Source organism: Engraulis encrasicolus, chromosome 8 (assembly GCF_034702125.1).
Source record: "Engraulis encrasicolus isolate BLACKSEA-1 chromosome 8, IST_EnEncr_1.0, whole genome shotgun sequence".
NCBI classification, from domain to species: Eukaryota; Metazoa; Chordata; class Actinopteri; order Clupeiformes; family Engraulidae; genus Engraulis; species Engraulis encrasicolus.
In genome coordinates this window covers 21391063-21408786 of record NC_085864.1, presented here as the reverse complement: position 1 = coordinate 21408786, position 17724 = coordinate 21391063, and the positions used below count along the sequence as shown (strand labels likewise).

General features: G+C 46.1%; 1 protein-coding gene across 4 annotated transcripts in view; it reads right to left on the bottom strand.

Annotated features, from left to right (window-relative positions):
* LOC134454258 (E3 ubiquitin-protein ligase rnf213-alpha-like) overlaps nt 1-17724 on the bottom strand; it is a 102661-nt gene that overhangs the window by 33628 nt on the left and 51309 nt on the right. For 3 of the 4 annotated variants that reach the window (XM_063205153.1, XM_063205154.1, XM_063205157.1), the window contains 7 exons: nt 15717-15910; nt 15438-15542; nt 15187-15270; nt 13756-13962; nt 13569-13647; nt 13425-13462; nt 13160-13254 (listed from right to left, as the gene is read on the bottom strand). In XM_063205153.1, the coding sequence (XP_063061223.1) occupies nt 13160-13254; nt 13425-13462; nt 13569-13647; nt 13756-13962; nt 15187-15270; nt 15438-15542; nt 15717-15910 (802 nt within the window). The remainder of the gene's footprint in view (nt 1-13159; nt 13255-13424; nt 13463-13568; nt 13648-13755; nt 13963-15186; nt 15271-15437; nt 15543-15716; nt 15911-17724) is intronic. The other variant, XM_063205156.1, reaches the window with a different exon arrangement.

Here is a 17724-nt window from a genome sequence, read left to right as displayed (position 1 = left end):
ACGGACCGGGGGTTGCCCGGGGGGTTGCTGGTGTCCCCTGCCTTGGTGCAGGTGACCCGTGGCTTGGTGCTCGTACTAGACTCGGACAGGTGAATGCTGTGTCGATCATCAGCTTGCCACGGGACGTGGTGGAGGTCCGTTCCGTGGCCGCCATTACTGACCCTCAGGCGCCTGCCCCGTCGCCTTTGGAGACACAAATCCGCGCAGTGGACTTGTTACCCCTGCCTGCCGAGGAACAGGCTGAGGTCCGGGCCCTGCTTCTGAGGTACTCTTCGGTCTTCTCCGCCTATGAGGGCGACTTGGGTTGCACTTCCCTAATCTCGCACGACATCCCTCTGTTGGATCCAACACCGGTCCGGCAGCGTTACAGGCGCATTGCCCCCTCCGACTACGAGGCCGTAAAAACCCATATCAACCAGCTCCTCCAGGCGAAGGTCATTGGAGAAAGCAGTAGTCCATTCGCTTCTCCCCTTGTTCTAGTCCGGAAGAAGGATGGGAGCTTGCGACTCTGTGTCGACTATCGCCTGTTAAATGCCCGAACTCGGAAGGACGCCTTTCCGCTCCCTCGGATCGAGGAGACATTGGACATGTTGGCAGGTGCCCGCTGGTTTTCTACGATGGACTTAGCCAGTGGGTACAACCAAGTCCCTGTGACAGAAGGTGACCGAGCCAAAACGGCATTCTGTACCCCCTTCGGGTTGTTTGAATGGAACAGAATGCCTTTTGGCCTGTGCAATGCACCAGGTACATTTCAACGTTTAATGCAACGTATGTTCGGCGACCAACAGTGTCATTCCGTTCTACTGTATCTTGACGACATCGTGATCTTCTCGTCCACCGTGGCGCAACATCTACAGCGCCTGGAGATGGTCTTGACCCGGTTGCAGTCGGAGGGGCTGAAGGCTAAATTAGGGAAGTGCGCGTTCTTTAAGCCGGAGGTTCAGTACTTGGGACATGTGATCTCTCAGCACGGTGTCTCTACCGACCCTGGCAAGGTGGAGGCAGTGTCCACATGGCGGCGACCTGCCAATGTGTCGGAGCTCCGATCGTTCCTAGGCTTCGCCAGCTATTATCGACGATTCGTTGAAGGATTCGCAAAGCTGGCCGCGCCGTTGCATCGATTGGTGGCCACCTTGAACGGGAGCCGTTCCCGTCGGCCCTCGGGGCAGCAGTTTCTTGATGCATGGTCAGAGGATTGCGAAAGAAGTTTTGAGGAACTCAAGGGGAGGCTCGTGTCTGCGCCGGTACTGGCGTACGCGGACTTTAGCCGCCCATTTATTCTTGAGGTCGACGCCAGCCATTGCGGACTGGGCGCGGTCCTCTCGCAGGAGGTGGACGGCAAAGTCCGACCGGTGGCATACGCCAGTAGAACGTTAAGACCTACAGAGCGGAATATGAACAATTACAGTTCTATGAAGCTCGAGTTCCTCGCCCTAAAATGGGCCGTCACCGAGAAGTTTCGCGAATATCTCTTGGGCCAGAAGTGTGTCGTGTACACTGATAATAACCCCCTGAGTCACCTCACTACTTCCAAACTCGGGGCGGTCGAACACCGGTGGGCCGCACAGCTTGCATCATTTGATTTTGAATTAAAGTACCGCTCGGGTAAATCTAACGGTAATGCGGACGGCCTGTCGCGGCAGAATCAGCCAGACCAAGAAGACATGAGTGACCTGGTTCCGGGTACAGCGGTCCCTAGATTGCTGCAACAGGTAGCGGCTCAGGGAGATGGCGGCACAGCCTCTCAGTCCAGTGTCTCGGGGTCGTCCCCCCACGCTTTGCCGGCTCTGCGCACTCTGCAAGCAAGCGACCCGGTTGGTCAGCTGCAACCGGCCGCTGTCCCGGGGGGTAGCATCACCGCCTCTCAGTTGGTTGTTTCGGTGCTGCACTCCCACCCTTTGCCGGACCTGTGCTCTCTGCAAGAAGGAGACCCTGTTATCCAGCCGATTCTGGCCTTCTGGAAGGCGCGTCGGCGGCCTACTCGTGAGGAACGGGAAGCTCTGTCACCCTTGGCCTTGATCCTGTTGCGGCAGTGGAAACGGTTTGTGGAGAACGATGGAGTCCTTTACCGGAGAGTGCTACACCCCAGTGGCCGTGATGAGTGCCTCCAGCTGGTTTTGCCGGCTGCCCTGCAATCAGAGGTCCTAAACCAGCTCCACGAGCACCATGGCCACCAGGGGATTAATCGAACACTGGAGTTGGTTGGGCAACGGTGCTACTGGCCTCGCATGTTTGCGGAGGTGCGCCGATGGTGTGAAAAGTGCCTTAGGTGCCAAGAGTCCAAAGGGGAGCCTCCTCTAGCCGCCGCGCATATGGGCCACCTACTGGCATCGCGGCCCAACGAAGTGGTAGCTGTGGATTTCACGCTTTTGGAGCCCACGTCGGGGGGGGTGGAGAACGTTTTAGTCATCACGGACGTCTTCAGTAAGTATTCCATCGCCGTCCCCACCCGGGATCAGCGGGCCTCGACGGTCGCCCAGGTCTTGCTTGTGGAATGGTTCTACCGGTTCGGAATTCCTGGTCGGCTCCACTCCGACCAGGGGCGCTGTTTCGAGGGCACCCTGATTCAGCAGCTTTGCGGGCTGTACGGGGTCCAGAAGTCCCGAACCACCCCGTACCACCCGGCCGGGAACGGCCAATGTGAGCGATTTAACCGCACTCTACACAACCTCCTGCGTACCCTACCGGCCTCTCGGAAGCGCGACTGGGCAACTTGCCTGCCGCACGTAACCTTCTGTTATAATACCACCCCGCATCAAGCGACAGGAGAATCGCCACACTTCCTTATGTTCGGCCAAGAGCCACAGCTACCCGTAGACTTCCTCCTGGGCCGAGTTCGGCCACCGGTCCATGGTCGAGTGTGCGACTGGATACAGGAGCATCAGGCCCGGCTTCAAGTGGCATTTGATGGGGCTCGGGAGCGTTTGGCCGCAGCGGCGGAATATCGCAAGGACAGACACGATGCACGGGTGAAGACTGCTGTTTTAGAAGTAGGGCAACGGGTATATGTACGCAACCTCGGCGTGCGAGGTCGAAATAAAATCCAAGATGTGTGGAACTCCCAGGTACACATGGTGGTGCGTACCCCTTCGGAGACCGGAGCCGTGTACACGATCGCCCCCGTCAACGATCCAACGAAGCTGAAGCACGTTCACCGCAGCATGCTGAAAGGAGTGGTGGGCCCCCTGGCCCCCGACACCCCCCCGGGGTCGGGCCGACCAGGCGAACCTACCCCTGTCGACTCAGGGGAACTATCGAGCGAAGAAGATATCCTTCTTGGGGAGCAGGTGGGCGATGCTGGCTTGGGTGTCCCAGCAGAGCCCCATGCACCCCAGGGTGGCACCTCAGGAGGAAACGAAGGGCAGCGTCGGACTTCGCAGGCTTCCCCCAGCAGTTCGGCCGCTCAGCTACCCGGTCGTGGCACTAGCAGCAGCGAGGTGCCCCCACGCCGGACTTCCCGGTCTAACGCGGGACAACACTCTAATCCCCATCGGCTGCCTGGTGGGGCGACTCCAAACTTTTGATGGAATTTTGGATCTGGGAGTGGGGGGGAAGGCGTCCCTGCATCGTCGGGCCGACGATTAAACATGTGGGGGGTAGATTGTAGTGGAGCGCTGCTCCTTTAAGGGAAAGTCTGACGCTGCGGCACACGTCACCACGCCGCTCGTAGAGGCTTATGGGAAGTCTCTTCATAAACACTGCCAGTGGCTAGTATTCGGTAAGCCCGCAAAGTCCCCCTTTGCGCGTTTCATCGCCACCGGCGAATGCTGTGGTTGCTTCTCCCCTCGTCGTCGAGAGGAGTGCGGTGTCCAGTTCAGATCTAGGAGATGTGGACCATTTCTTGTCCTCGTTGTGATTCCAACTTGGCGTCTCTTACTTGGCTAGAGTGATCTCTTGCTTCTCCACTGGCAAGGACTTCGGTGGACAATGCAACGGTTACCTTGCGCTTTTCCCGTCTCCTGCACGTCGCGTGTGGTCGCTACCGGCGCCTCGGCCGTGTACCCCTGTATTGGCACTCCGACTGTGAGAATTGCGCACCGGTGCGCCCTCATCTTCGGGTTGTATCTGTGTGGCCGTGGTCAGACACACCACGCGTTTAGGTGCACGAGCGGCGACTTTTAGCCCCGGTTGTGTGGTGCCTCTGGACGCCGGGAACCCGTATCTCGGCTGCTGCTCCGGCCTCGGGAAATTGGACATTCGTGTGTGTGTGTGCGTTGGCGCGCTTTGGTTCAGTGTGTGTGTGTGTGTGTGTGTGTGTGTGTGTGTGTGTGGGCGCTCGGCTCGGTGTGAGCTGGTGTGTGAGCCATTCCACAGTGTGTGTGTAGGTAGTGACTAGTGAGTGTGGGGATACCTAGGGGACTGCACTGAGCTGAGCCTCTGGGATTGGTTTACCTCATGTTTTGATTTTCGTTTTCTTTCGTTTGCTGTGCCTAATTTCCCTTTTTTTATTATTTCATTCAATTATCTAATTTCTAATTTAACTGCATGTGCTTATTGGATTTTGATTTATTTTGCATGGTTTGTTGTGATTTCTTCTTGTTTCTGTTTGCCGTGAATTATTTCTGTTTGTTGTGAACTATTTCTTTATTTTTTTCTTTTGTTAATCCTGAGGTGTGCCATCCGCCCTATTGTGTCAGCCGTGCCAGCCCCTAGTGGCAAAGTCTGACAACCTGAGTGTAGGTTCTAAGGCCTTAGGCCTACCAGGTGTGTTGTTTATTGTGAATTAAGGAACATACTTTGGGGCAGGTGTTTACAGATCCGCGGGTGTGGTGGCAGCACACCCACCCCTGCACTTTACTGTTAACGTGAACATACTTTGGGGCAAGTGTTTATCTATCTGCGGGTGATTGCGACAGCACACCCACCCCACTGCACTTTGTGAATTGTGAGTACCTTTTTATATTTTATTACAAAGAGTGAGAAAAATATATTTTTATAACGCAAAGAATAATAAAGATTTGAATTATTAATTGTCACCACTGTCTCTGCCTCCATTGTGCACGAACCTGTGTTTGCCTGGTAATCTATTGTGCGGGTACATTGTGTGTTGGTCCGGGGTATCTGTAACTACCCCTAATTCATTTCCTCCGGGGGCTCCACCCCCGGGGGTGGCGTAGTCGAACTACTTCCTGTAACGGTCTCGCCCACTACACAGAGAAGTTGTTATTAGTCCTAACATAGGCCTTTGGTGCAGAGTATAACAACTGGACCCAGGCGATGAAGTTTTGCCCACGGCCGAATTTTTGCATAGTATAAAACAAGTATGGTCACCCCACCCTGTCAAAGGCCTTTAAATCATCAAGTGAGATCAGGGCTTCAGTAGTTGTAGATGAGGGTTGACTATATATGGGACTGGGTACCGAAATTCGGTCCCTTAATGGAACCGAATGAAAGGCTAAGGTTCTACTTGGCATCAAAACGTGCCTTGGCTATCGGTTCCACGTTTCGGTTCCTAGATGTCCATCACGTCAGTTATCATTTCGCATTTATAACCCCAGAACGTTAACGCAGTCAGAACGGCAGACGCTTCTGGCAAAAAATCTGGTAACATTAATTGTAATCACATTCACATTGCAGAGACTGCTGGCAGGCTACAACCCCCTTTTAAACAGGTGGTCAAATCATCTGTGGATACTCTGTTACGAGAGAGACTACCATCAGCCCATCTTTAATTTGTGTAGGCTTACCGAGAAGAGTAGCCTATTTCTAGCGTTTGTAGACGGCAAACAATTCAAACTTCGTCTTCGACACAGCCACTGCGTGTCAAGAAACAGCAAGAGGTGTGCAAACGAAGCATTCCATCATTCTCACGCAGATGGTGATCGGGGTATGAGGAAAGTAAAAGTCGGCAACACTGTTCGCTCCACCATGAATCATCAAACAGGGTTGGGGACCTTTTCCCTTTAGTGGTGGGTGCGCGCATTCTCTGACTTTTTGGATTAGGCCTACACCGCAAATCATTGCAAAGTTTAAACTTCATGTCAATAAAACGGAAACTCATATCAGAAGCATCAGATGAGCTCAGTCACTTTTTGCCGCGAGAGATTTTCTTTGTGTGTTATGGTAGGCATAGCCTACATTTGCGCCACGGAACGCAGTAACGTGGATTATTGAAACTGAAGACTTGATTTCCTCTATGTGGATATTGTTTTCCGTTTGGTAGCCTATAATTACGGACCATGCAAAGAACTCGAAACAGAGCGCGCCCAGTGCTTCACTGCGTGCGTAACAAGCTATCCAAGTCGCCTCCGCCCGTCCCCCAATTCCGCCCGCCTACTTAATGAATGAAATAAGCAAAACAGCATGAAGGAATAATAAACAGTAACGGAAATACCGACGTGACCTGAAATCAAACGGGCGGAATTGGGAGCCTTTCGCCGGCAAATTGTGCTGAAACTAGATTTTGGACATGCTGGACGTTATCTCCAAATTACGATAGAAAGGGCTACCAATGTTATCTAATATTGCTCATTAGGCCTACCTCATCTACACAGTTGCTGCTATCCAAAAATATATGATAGCATAATCAAATAGTATTTGAAATAGTGACATTATCACGTTCACTGATCACTGATTTTAAACCAAAAATTGGAAAAGTTTCAACAGGCCAAATCCTGACAGTCAACAGGACAGCAGTGACAGGTCAGACAGTACACCATGCTTTAACAGTGCGCGCGAGGCCAAAATCCCCCCACAGAGGGCATGTTTTAAAAGGAGCGTGTGCAGCGTAAAAAATGAAATATGAGTTTCTCCTTGTTGTTTTGCCGCTTAAGTTGTCTGGGGCTGATGCAAAACTTCATGCTGGTTCAGTTTGTAATCAGGTGAATTCGCACGATTGTCTGTGCGTTTGCCATGAACATCGACTGCACGACTATATCAACTGATGCTCCGATGCAAAGATGCACACCCACGAAATGGATAGGGTTGGATTTAGATTGTAGGCCTAGTTCTCAATTTAAAATAAATTCCCGGAAACTTCAACTGGATAATGAGGCTCGGTGGTCGGTTAAGATTTTTAAACATTTCGTCATCCCCAGTGTTAATAAATTAGGAACCGAAAATGACACCGTCAGCACACGGCATTGAAACGTAGGTTCTGGAACTGGAAGCGAAACCAAAAAATTCTGATCGGTCCTCAGCCCTAACTATATATAATGTTATAGAGGTGCCTTAGATTGTAGAATGAATGCCTATGCCTGATAAACCCTGTTTGATCTGGGGATATGACTGTCGGCAGTATAGGGTCTAAGCGAAGTGCCAACAATTTAGAAAGTAATTTTAGATCCACATTCAACAAACTTATGGGCCTATAAGAGGCACAGTCCAGGGGGTCTTTATTCTTTTTAAGAATCAAAGATATGGTGGCATGCTTGAGAGTAGATGGGAGGGTATGATTTCCGAATGGTTCATTGTACATGTCAACAAGGAGGGGGGCCAACATTGGAAAAAATGTCATCTAAAACTCTACCGGGTAGCCGTCAGGACCCGGACACATTCCACCTTGCATTGACGCTATCTAGTCTTTGCTAGATAACAGGCGTGGAGGAGCGAGGAGGGCGAGAAGAGTTAAGTCCTTGCATGGCTATTGTTAAAGAAATTGGTGCATGGTCAGATATTACTATGGGGTTGTAGGTTACAGATTTGACAGAAGGCAATAAATTATTATGTATTAAAAAGTAGTCAATACGTGGAAATGTCTGGTGGACAGAAGAGAAAAATGAGTATTGTTTACCATTTGGGTGCATAAAACGCCATGGATTGGATAGGTTAAATTCCTCCATAATGGATTTAATTAATTGTGCGAATTTGGATGAGGAGAGTGTCTTGGTTGAGGATCGATCAAGAGTTATTCAAGCTCAAGATCAAGAGATTTATCCAGCAGTTCCAGTCCCCTCCAAGTATGAGAGAATGTGTGGCAATATCTGTGAGCTTTGAGAAAGCTCTGAAGAAATGATGATCATCCTAATTAGGCCCATAAATATTTGCAAGGATGAGGGGAGTATTGTAAATTTTCCCAGTAACAACAACATATCTCCCATTTGGGTCTGCTAAAACGTTAGAGCATATAAAAGGGATTGATTTGTGTATTAGAGTGGCTGTACCCCTTGCCTTGGCCTGAATTTTTGAATGATATATTTGACCTATCCAATTCTCTCTTAATCTAATATGGTCCTCTACTTTTAAATGCGTTTCTTGTAAATAAACTATGTTTGCTTCTAGCTTACGAAGATGATTGTTGAAGATTGTTGCGCTTCATTGGTGCATTTAGTCCCCTGCAATTCCAACTAACAAAATTCAGCTCATTACTATTGAACTGGTGCATAAGTCATGGCATGATAAAGCACTAATACTACTAAGGCTACTGTAAGGTGCCACAACAAGTGAAACACATTTAAGCAGGCATGAGGAAAACAAAAACACAAGTCAAATTAAAAAGCAAAACACAGACAAAAACAAGCAAAACCCACCCCTCCCTTGCTAAAGCGTCTACTGATCATGATGCGCGCCCCCTTTAAATCTGACGAACTAACCGAAGTAGCACTCCTCGTGCACATTCCAGAGCCGTCTACTTGCCGTAGAGGCTAGTGACTTCACTTATATCAGTATTGTAGCCAAATGGCTAATGCAAACACCGTGACCACATTTCAAAATATTGGTTGAATTGTCATAAATCAGTTAGATAACTAACTTAACCAGACAAGTTGACCTGTTGTGTATTTTGACGAGAGTAAAGCATATCAATTTACTCTCTCATTTCCTCACCACCAGCAGAATTGTCCCTGTGGGGCAGTCAGAGGCATGGAATGCCCTGGATGAACTCCACCTCGGAGGAGGGGTCTTCAAATTTGTGCAATGTTCCGTCAGACAGCGTAATCTTAAGCAAAGCTGGAAACACCAGCCTGAATTTTACTCCTTTGATTGGGCGAAGGAGGAGTTTTGCTTCCCCGAACTTCACGCATCTCTTGGCCACAGCAGAAGTGTAGTCAGGGAAAAACACCACCTTCCCTTCTTGGTAAAAGACTGTGGAGAGCTCTTCGGCTCTGCGTAGAATCCGGTCTCGATCTTGATGGTAGTGTAGGCGAATGATGAACGGTCTGGGAGGTTCATCCTTCTTGGGCTTCTCGAGTAAGCTGCGGTGCCCTCTGTCCACGACGGGTTTGTGGTCCAGTCTCAGAGTATCCTGTATGAGTCCGGAGATGAATTTGGTCGGATTGGAGCCCTCGACACCTTTCGGTACTCCAACAAGTCGAATATTATTCCTTCTCGAACGCCCCTCTAGATCTTCACACTTAGCATTCAATTGAGTCACTTGCGCATTCAGAGTCTGCACGAGATTCTCCAATTCGCTCAAGCGATCACCCTGGTCAGATGCAGCACACTCAAGCTCTTTAATGGTGCTGTCATGTGTGTCCACTTTTTGTTGCAGTGGTGCAATCACACTTCTAAGCTCAGCTCTTACTGTTGCAATCTCAGATCTCAGTTCAGTGGAGAGCGTGTTGATTTCACCACATATGAAGAGTTCAGATGCAAAACCCCCTAACTCCATTTCTGAAGACCTGCACTTCTATATTTTTAGAGAACCCCGTTGTTGGTTTGGTTTACATGCATGTACTTGATAATACATATATATAGTTATATTTCATAAATAAAATGAAAAAAATATGCAATTTTGATAGCTTTCTATTAAATAAAAATTAATTAAGATTATTTTCTGAAACGGCACTTAGGGGGTTTTGCATCTGAACTCTTCATATGTCGTCCCGGATAGCATTCATCATCTCCTGTAGCGAGCTAGCATCTGGGTCGCCGGCTTGTGGAGGGTTCTTTATGGGTTTTCCCGATTCTGTCCCTCGTCCAGAAGCCATTTTTGAGCGAAATATCCACTTAATGTGTGTTACTGGTTAAGAACTATTGGTGTGCAGTCGAATATTCTGCCAGAATAAATTAGAAATAGGTCACTTAGCCTCGGAGCACTAAAGCACACGTCCTACATGTTCTGTGTCCGTGTGCCCCCCCTAATCTACCCAATTCAAGCCTTGCTGAAGCACCCTTAGATCACCACGAATCCTTGGCCAAATCTCACATCTAATTCAACACGTGGTCATCCAGTGGTTGGCCAGAGGCCTGAAGAGGTCTACGAACTGCAGTGTCTTGCACCTGCTGTGAAATAAGGCAGATAATAGGTGATGATCTGAGGGTGCTTCAGCAAGGCTGAAATCGGTCAGTTTCATCTTTGCGAACAACACGGCGCTCAAGCCATGTACAAAGTGATCTTGCTTCCCTCTACTCTGTCAGTATCACCCAACTCTGAAGGGCCGTACACACACGTCGCTGCTATTTACTCGCTACTTGCTCACTCGCCTACTTGCCACTCGCTCTGGGTGATTTTGTTTACTGGTTGTCATGGTTCCCGCTGTCAGCGCCAATAACGTCCGTACGAAACAAAATGTAGGCCTACGCTGTTTAACGTTGATCGTGTGCTGTGCACAACCATGCATATGAGCCTTTGATGGTGTACACTGTATTGGATGTATTTTCCTCACTTCAAAGTGTGATGGCGTGCAGGAGTTGGGTGGTCAGAACACCACAGGTGTAACGTCCCCTGTCAATAATCTGTATCCTGCATTCCAATTGGTTACTCGCTTAACTCGCGTCGCTCGAAGATAAAATAAGTTTATCTCGGAACCCGCCCACATCGCATCGCTTGTACTCTCCTCGCCTACTCGCCAGCGAGACTCGCTGGAACACGTAGACATTCTATTGACTTCATCCGCTGAGCGAGTAACTAGCAGCGATGTGTGTGTACGGCCCTTGAGGATTGTCTTTTTCAGCAGGACAATGTTACAAGCCACGCAGCTTTGTCGATGACTGTGAGGATGGAGGACCACAAGATCAAGACCCTGACATGGCTAGATTCTGAACTGTAAGGCGACCCTGTACCGAACCGGATGAACTTGAACTTCACTTTGATCTTCATTCTGCAATTGTTTATAATCCAGGTGGTGAACAATAACAATACATATCATTTGAAATGTCACCTTTCAAATTTCACAAATGTCACCTTTCAAGTTTGTATGCGGGCACAGGAACCGTTTAAGTAGACGTGCAAAACTTTAAAAAGTCCCTCAAAAATAGTCCTTCAGATTAACGGGCTAGCCCAATCTCCAGGTCTGAGTGCTATTGAGAACTTCTGAAATGTGATCAAGAGGAAGAGGGATGGTCGCAAGCCATGAAATAAAAGTCAGAAACTTGACTTTTTGCACCGGGAAGGAAATTGAGTTATCCAAGAACAATGTTAAAGAGTGGTGGAGCAAAGATGCATGAAAGCCGTTATTAAAATCTAGGGTTATTCCACCAAATATTGATTTCTGAACTCTTCCTGAATGTAAACATTACTTTTATGTTGTTTTCAAGTGAATAGCATCTTTTTTTATTTGCATTTTTTGAGTTTTGAGAACATTGTATCGTATGTGTTATTTAGACCATTTGTGTTGATTTTCTTATTCCTTCAGCTCCCACACTCTCAATGCAGCTGAAGCAATAAGGATAACAGGATTTTCTGCATGGCATTGGGGAGTTACAGTTCACCAAAAGAAACATGAATGTCAACATGTACTGTGACATACTGACTGAAGCATAACCCTTTCCCACCACAAACTGGGCTGCAGCAGAATTATGTAAGGGTTAACGTTCGGCGAGAAGGTCGCTACCGTGGAATAGCAGCACGACAGAGAGAATATTTAGACCCCGACGCGGAGCGGAGGGGTCTTGTTCTCTCTGAAGTGCTGCTATTCCACAAAGCGACCGACTCGTCGAAAGTTAACCCGCTTATTATATGGATATACTTAAATGATTCACACATGGTGGGGACATTTCTTTAGGCCTATTTAATGTTAAGTCTATTAGCGCAAAACAAAACAGTGCCGTTGTGGAACACCGCTAGGCAACAGCTAGGTAGCCAGGACAACAGGTGTTGTCTATCACAGCAGCTGATTAGAGTCTTGTTGAAAAGTCGCTTTAGCAGTGAAAAGTCTTGTTGCCATTGACAGCGGTCTGTTATAGACCAACCCGTCCGTTATCGAAAAATAACAGACGTGCGAACGTTGGGGAGCCCCGTTGAAATGAATGGAGCATTCGACCGATGACGTCGCATAATAAAACATGATAATGACCCATAGCACACACCTATCCGATGGTCACGGTCTTGCATAAGAGGCTGGGGATAAATGTGATGGACGGCCCAAGTAAGTTTATTTAACAATGAAAATACAAAGAGAATCCTCATTCGAAAAAAGGTACCATGACAATATGGAATACAGTTCAATATGGTGAAATCACAAATTTGAATCCCTCTAAGGAATGGTATTTTTGAAAGCTATGAGTTCACAACCTGTGATGTAACTGCAGTGCAAACATTACAGGTAACATTTTCCTGGACACCGGCGTCATACGTATAACATAACAGTGTCATAACATTGTCATAACACAGTCATGCCTTATGTCAATGTCATCACAGTCATGAACGAGTCATTTTATGGTCATGAAAAGATGACATTGTTATGGCTGTCTTTGTCAGTAAAGGACATTCAGTTATGGTAGTCATGACAGTTATTACACTGTTATGACACTCTTATGTCATGCGCATAACACCAGCGTCAAGTGTAACTAAGGCTATTTTACTGATGTGCAAGCATGAGAAAAACAATTTCTAATGTTTTCAGTTGCCCTCTGGTACACTAGTTTATATCATGAAGAAATCATGAAATAATGCCTTTTTGAAATTAATATTGAAATCCAGATTAGCATACTGAAATTATTGTGGCTACACAAAAACACTTCAACACTGGCGGACATGGAGGGAGCAAAATCACAATACTTGTAATACTCCAAATTCTATGATATCACACCCTATGCTACCTTTAATATATGACTACTTTTAAAGCATTATTAATAAAATGGAATTTTGAAACTTGTTTTTGTAGTCTACAGTTGTCTTTGAATGTCCTTGCAATCAAGGGGGAATTGTAAAAATGTCTAAATTGTATAGGTGTGGTGTGAAACAAAGATTGTCACTAAAAGAAATCAATGTCAAAGATAAGGCCAACAGGTTTCCATTTTGAGACCCGCGTAAAAAATATTTGTAATAAAAAATACTTACTCAATTTTATTAAAGCCCTCCACTGCAACGTGCATCTCCCCACCAACATCTTGGTTGCACCGAATGCACTTTTGTTTTACCCATGGCCTTCCACACTGTAAATAAATACAAAAAAATGGTCTAGTGTGCTCCTATTGTATAACATTGATAAAAGAGTGTGCTGCATATTTCATTGAAATATGTGGCATCTGGGACACGGTGCCTGATGTCACATGAAATTACCTAAAATAAATATTGTTATGATGAGAATGAATGTGAAACTTACATCCCCAATTATAACAGGCTCACCACACTCACCGCACTCTGTTGAGATAAATTACATAAATTAATCAATTTTTCAAAAAAGTACAGAAAAGCAAATACATTTTACGGGTTACCAGTAACTGCTGAAAGCTGGCAGGGTACTTACCCCAAACTGTTTCACCTGTACTCTTAACCCAGTTCTTCACCTCATACACTGAACTTGACATTGTTGGCAAAAAGAAGTCCTAAAATCAATAGAGGGAGTAATCAAATTTCAAATTATACACGCTTTTGGGAGTCTTACAGTCCATCATTACACTATCAGCCAATGGGTTAGTAAATTGAAATTCTACCTTAGCTTTTCCAGGACTGAAGCACAGGGTTCTCAGGAGTCTGACCTCAGGAGCTGAAGACTGCTGCACCACCAACGCTGTGTGGAACACAATCTCAGCCAGACTGGGGCTCATTTCAGCCAGGGGAGACTCAGTCATTTTTTGGCAAATAGAGCCAAGGTTTCCACATTGGGCATCTGTACAGCGTCCTTCTGTCATCTTCTCCAGCTAGAACACACACACACACACAGACACACACAGGTTTGCAACAGGTATTTGGCCTGTCTTCTACCTTTTTCTCCATCCTCCTCCTCCTGCTGCTCATCTCCCTCCAGTAGTGTGAATAACAGCATTAAAATAAACACATTTATCAACGTTGTTACTTTTTCCAGTAACAGGTAATCTAATCTATCTTTTAAAATCGTTAATTTAATGACTTTTAAATTTACCAACACGCCGTTACTGCACGTTAGTGAAGAAGTTGTAAAGCTTCAGATTATTACGCTGGTTGTGCCATGGCAGCCTGAGAGGGGCTGTCACCCAAAATCAAGAGTTTTGCTGTGAGCTTGGACATCTGCTGAAAGACCAGGGAAAAAAGGGCTCAGCACCTTTAGTTTTTAGAGATGTGATTTAGAGATAAGATATGATTCTCTTCCCCCTAATCAACTGCAGAATTATAGCCAATTAGCCAATTGGAGCCAATTTGGATTTGGATTGGAGCCAATTTTGGTCCCCTAGGGGAAATTCTTTCTCTGCATTTATCCCATTTGGACTAGTGAGTCACATTGAAGTACACACACTAGTCCGTAGCAGTGGGCTGCCTGCTGAGCGGCGCCCGGGGAGCTGTGACCAATTATGACCAATTTATTGCTAACAAGCAGTGCCCATTTAGTTTCAATGTAATTTCTCACTCTCATGTCAATCAGTCAGTCATGGTGGCTCAGATATGACAATCCTGATATCATTTTAGGAAGCATCTGAGGCACTCCGACCCAAATTCTGTTTGACTATACGTTTCCATATACAGTCTGTGATCACAGACCAAGGCTGAATATTCTGTTAAGTATTACATATTCAAATTCAAAGTCCCGACATTTGTTAGCAAAACATGTAACACAATAGTTGCGTTTCCTGGTAACCATCTACTTTTTTTTTTAGCAACACAGTTATTTTTTAGGAGAAGTAACAAGTAACTATAACTAGTTTCTGTTTTAAACTGCCCAATACTGTCTCCCACAGAGAACCGTGGTTACAAATATGTAGTATCCTATAGTTTTCATTGGCTATCTTTTTTCAGACAACTGAAATGGAAGCGATTTTCCCAGACTGACTTTGAAACTTTGTTTAGTGTCACAGGAAGGACTGTATAGGTGGACTAAGGCTGGTAAAACATGAAAACTGATATGATGAATTAAAGATAAACTCTACATTGCATTCTACATAAAACCTTACCAGAGAGATGTCACTGTCCTGTTTGACAAGTGCAAGTGCCGTGCACACAGGGAAGCAAACAGAGCTTGTGTCAACATCCTTCATCTAACAAAGCAAACAAAAAGCAGACATAGGCATTTCAATAAGTAATGGTAATAAGTTCAAACAGTGGTAATAAAGTCAATAAAATAAAATAAAAAATGTCAATATAATACACTTTTGATAATCCATGCCAAATTAAAAGGACCCAACAAAATAGCAGAACTCTGTACCTCTGAGATATTCTCTGATGTTTCCATTGACAGGAGTGCAAGCCTTAAGCATTCATATACGTCCCCATACATGATGAATGGATCAATTCGCTCCTCTGATGCTTCCTAATGACAAACATACATCTTGAATTCTGCCATATCATCCATATTATAGGAAAACAGTACTGTCTTTTCTTAACTTCTCTTGCTATGTAATTTTATACTGCTATTTACCTTGATATGGACCATGCATATGTGTCTGATATAAATAGAATTGAATTGTGAATATTTTGACAATACCTGGTCTGTAAAACTTCCATAAGGATACACCCACTTAAATCTCTCACACAGGTGACGAACAATGCTGAATCCATATGTTTTGTACAGGTTTCTCAGCAGGTAAATCTGTATCCACGGATTCTTAAATTCTGTTATGAAATTATCCAAGCTCTGAAGCAGTTGCTGCATTCCGTTTGCCTCAGACAGTTTTTCATCTGTGTAATAATAATGATAACAATAAATATGACGATCAGAAATATAGCTGCAAGCAGCAATGAGGGGGTCAGAGAGAATCTTAACAAAGTTAATGAGACAGAGAATGCACACCTTTGTAGTGAAGGTGCTGCACCAAATGATAAAGGTTCGCAAGACTGATGAATGCTCCCAAACATTTATTGGCATGTTTCAGGCGCTTTATTGGCATGTTTCAGGCGATTTGTCCATCACAGTGCAGTCAGTGTTATGAACCTTTATATTACTATTGTACTATTTTCAGAAGAATGAAACTCAGTGGTGTAATGCCCCGTGTACATCAAGCGCTACCAACGCGACCGGGTAGCTGGGGTGGTTGAAGAAGTTTCGCCATGAATTCGTTTTATTCGCTCTGGACGCTGCACTGACATGTTTGATTCAGCTAATCACATAACGGCTCTGTCTTGACAGCCTGGGACATTCCTCGATATGAACGTTCCGATTGGTTTTCGCCGAACAGCGTCATAGCGAATTCGCTTAAGATTAGCTTGAGTTTAATCGTCAAAATTCGACCTGGTCGCTCAAGAAGCTTCGCCCCTGGCGAATTCGCTCCGGTAGCACTGGTCGCGAACCCTCCATAGAGAATGAATGACTTCCGTCGCTTCATTCGCGTTGGTCGCTCCCGATGTACACAGGGCATAACACGCTCAACTCAAACAAAGTAAACAACCGGGTGCTCATTCCTCAAGAATATATGAAAGAAAGAGCAGGACAGAACTCCAAGTTTTGTGGTTTATTGCCCGTCAGACGTTTCGGGGTTAAACTTCTTCAGTGTCAGTGAGTTTGACTATTTTCAGAAGCCAATCTCTAACCAGAATATTTGAAAGTCTGCATAGAACAGTGTTTTTCAACCTTTTTTGAGCCAAGGTACACTTTTTTCTTTCAAAAAATCTTTCTTCAGTAACTAGAACGATTTGAGTAACGTTTGAATCCCTTATTTGTAACTAAGAAGTGAGAGGTGTCCCGATATCAAGGGAAATAATGGACGAGGCGGAACGTTCTAAACAGCCCGACGGCGCAGCCGAAGGGCTGTTCGCTTCGCCAAGTCCATTTTCCCTTGATATCGGGACACCTCGAAGGCCGCTATTCCGCTTATCACCCGGTTACCAGCGTTTAAGTATTAATTCATTAATATGTTGATCTAAGGCTTCGTGAGAAAGTAGATTCACCACTGCGCTTGGTACGTTGCCATGGGCACCACTTCCTAATCTAGTGAGACGCGCCTCTATCGGAGGCATGTAAGGACGCGCGCAGAATGTTGGTGACTTGACAACCAAATGCGATAGAATTGACGACTGGGTTTTTTACTTGACAACCAGATGCGATAGAATTAGTAACGGGGTCTTGACTAGACAACCAGGTGGGATAGACCTAACGACGCGGTCTTGACTAGACAACCAGATGCGATAGAACTAGTAATGGCACTTCGCCAGAAAGTTAGAGAAGACGCAACTTGGACGCCCGCACGACATCATAGGTGTCCTGCTACCGGGGAATAAAGGACACCTGCTCAGCCAATCAGAAGACGTTGCGTCTGCTCACTGGGTGATAAGAGTCAGAAGACATCGGCAAACACTTGACACCGGTTGGTAATTTATAATTCCCCATTCGTGTGGGCTTACTGCAAAGTGTGTTGCCGTCTTGTCCTTGATGTATCTCTCAATAATAATAAAGACGATCCAAAAAAAACCCAGCAAAGTGAGGTCATGTTAAGCAGCAGAACTGTACTGGGGCAAAAAAAGGTGCACCCTGTCTCCAATGTTGTTGATAATGTACA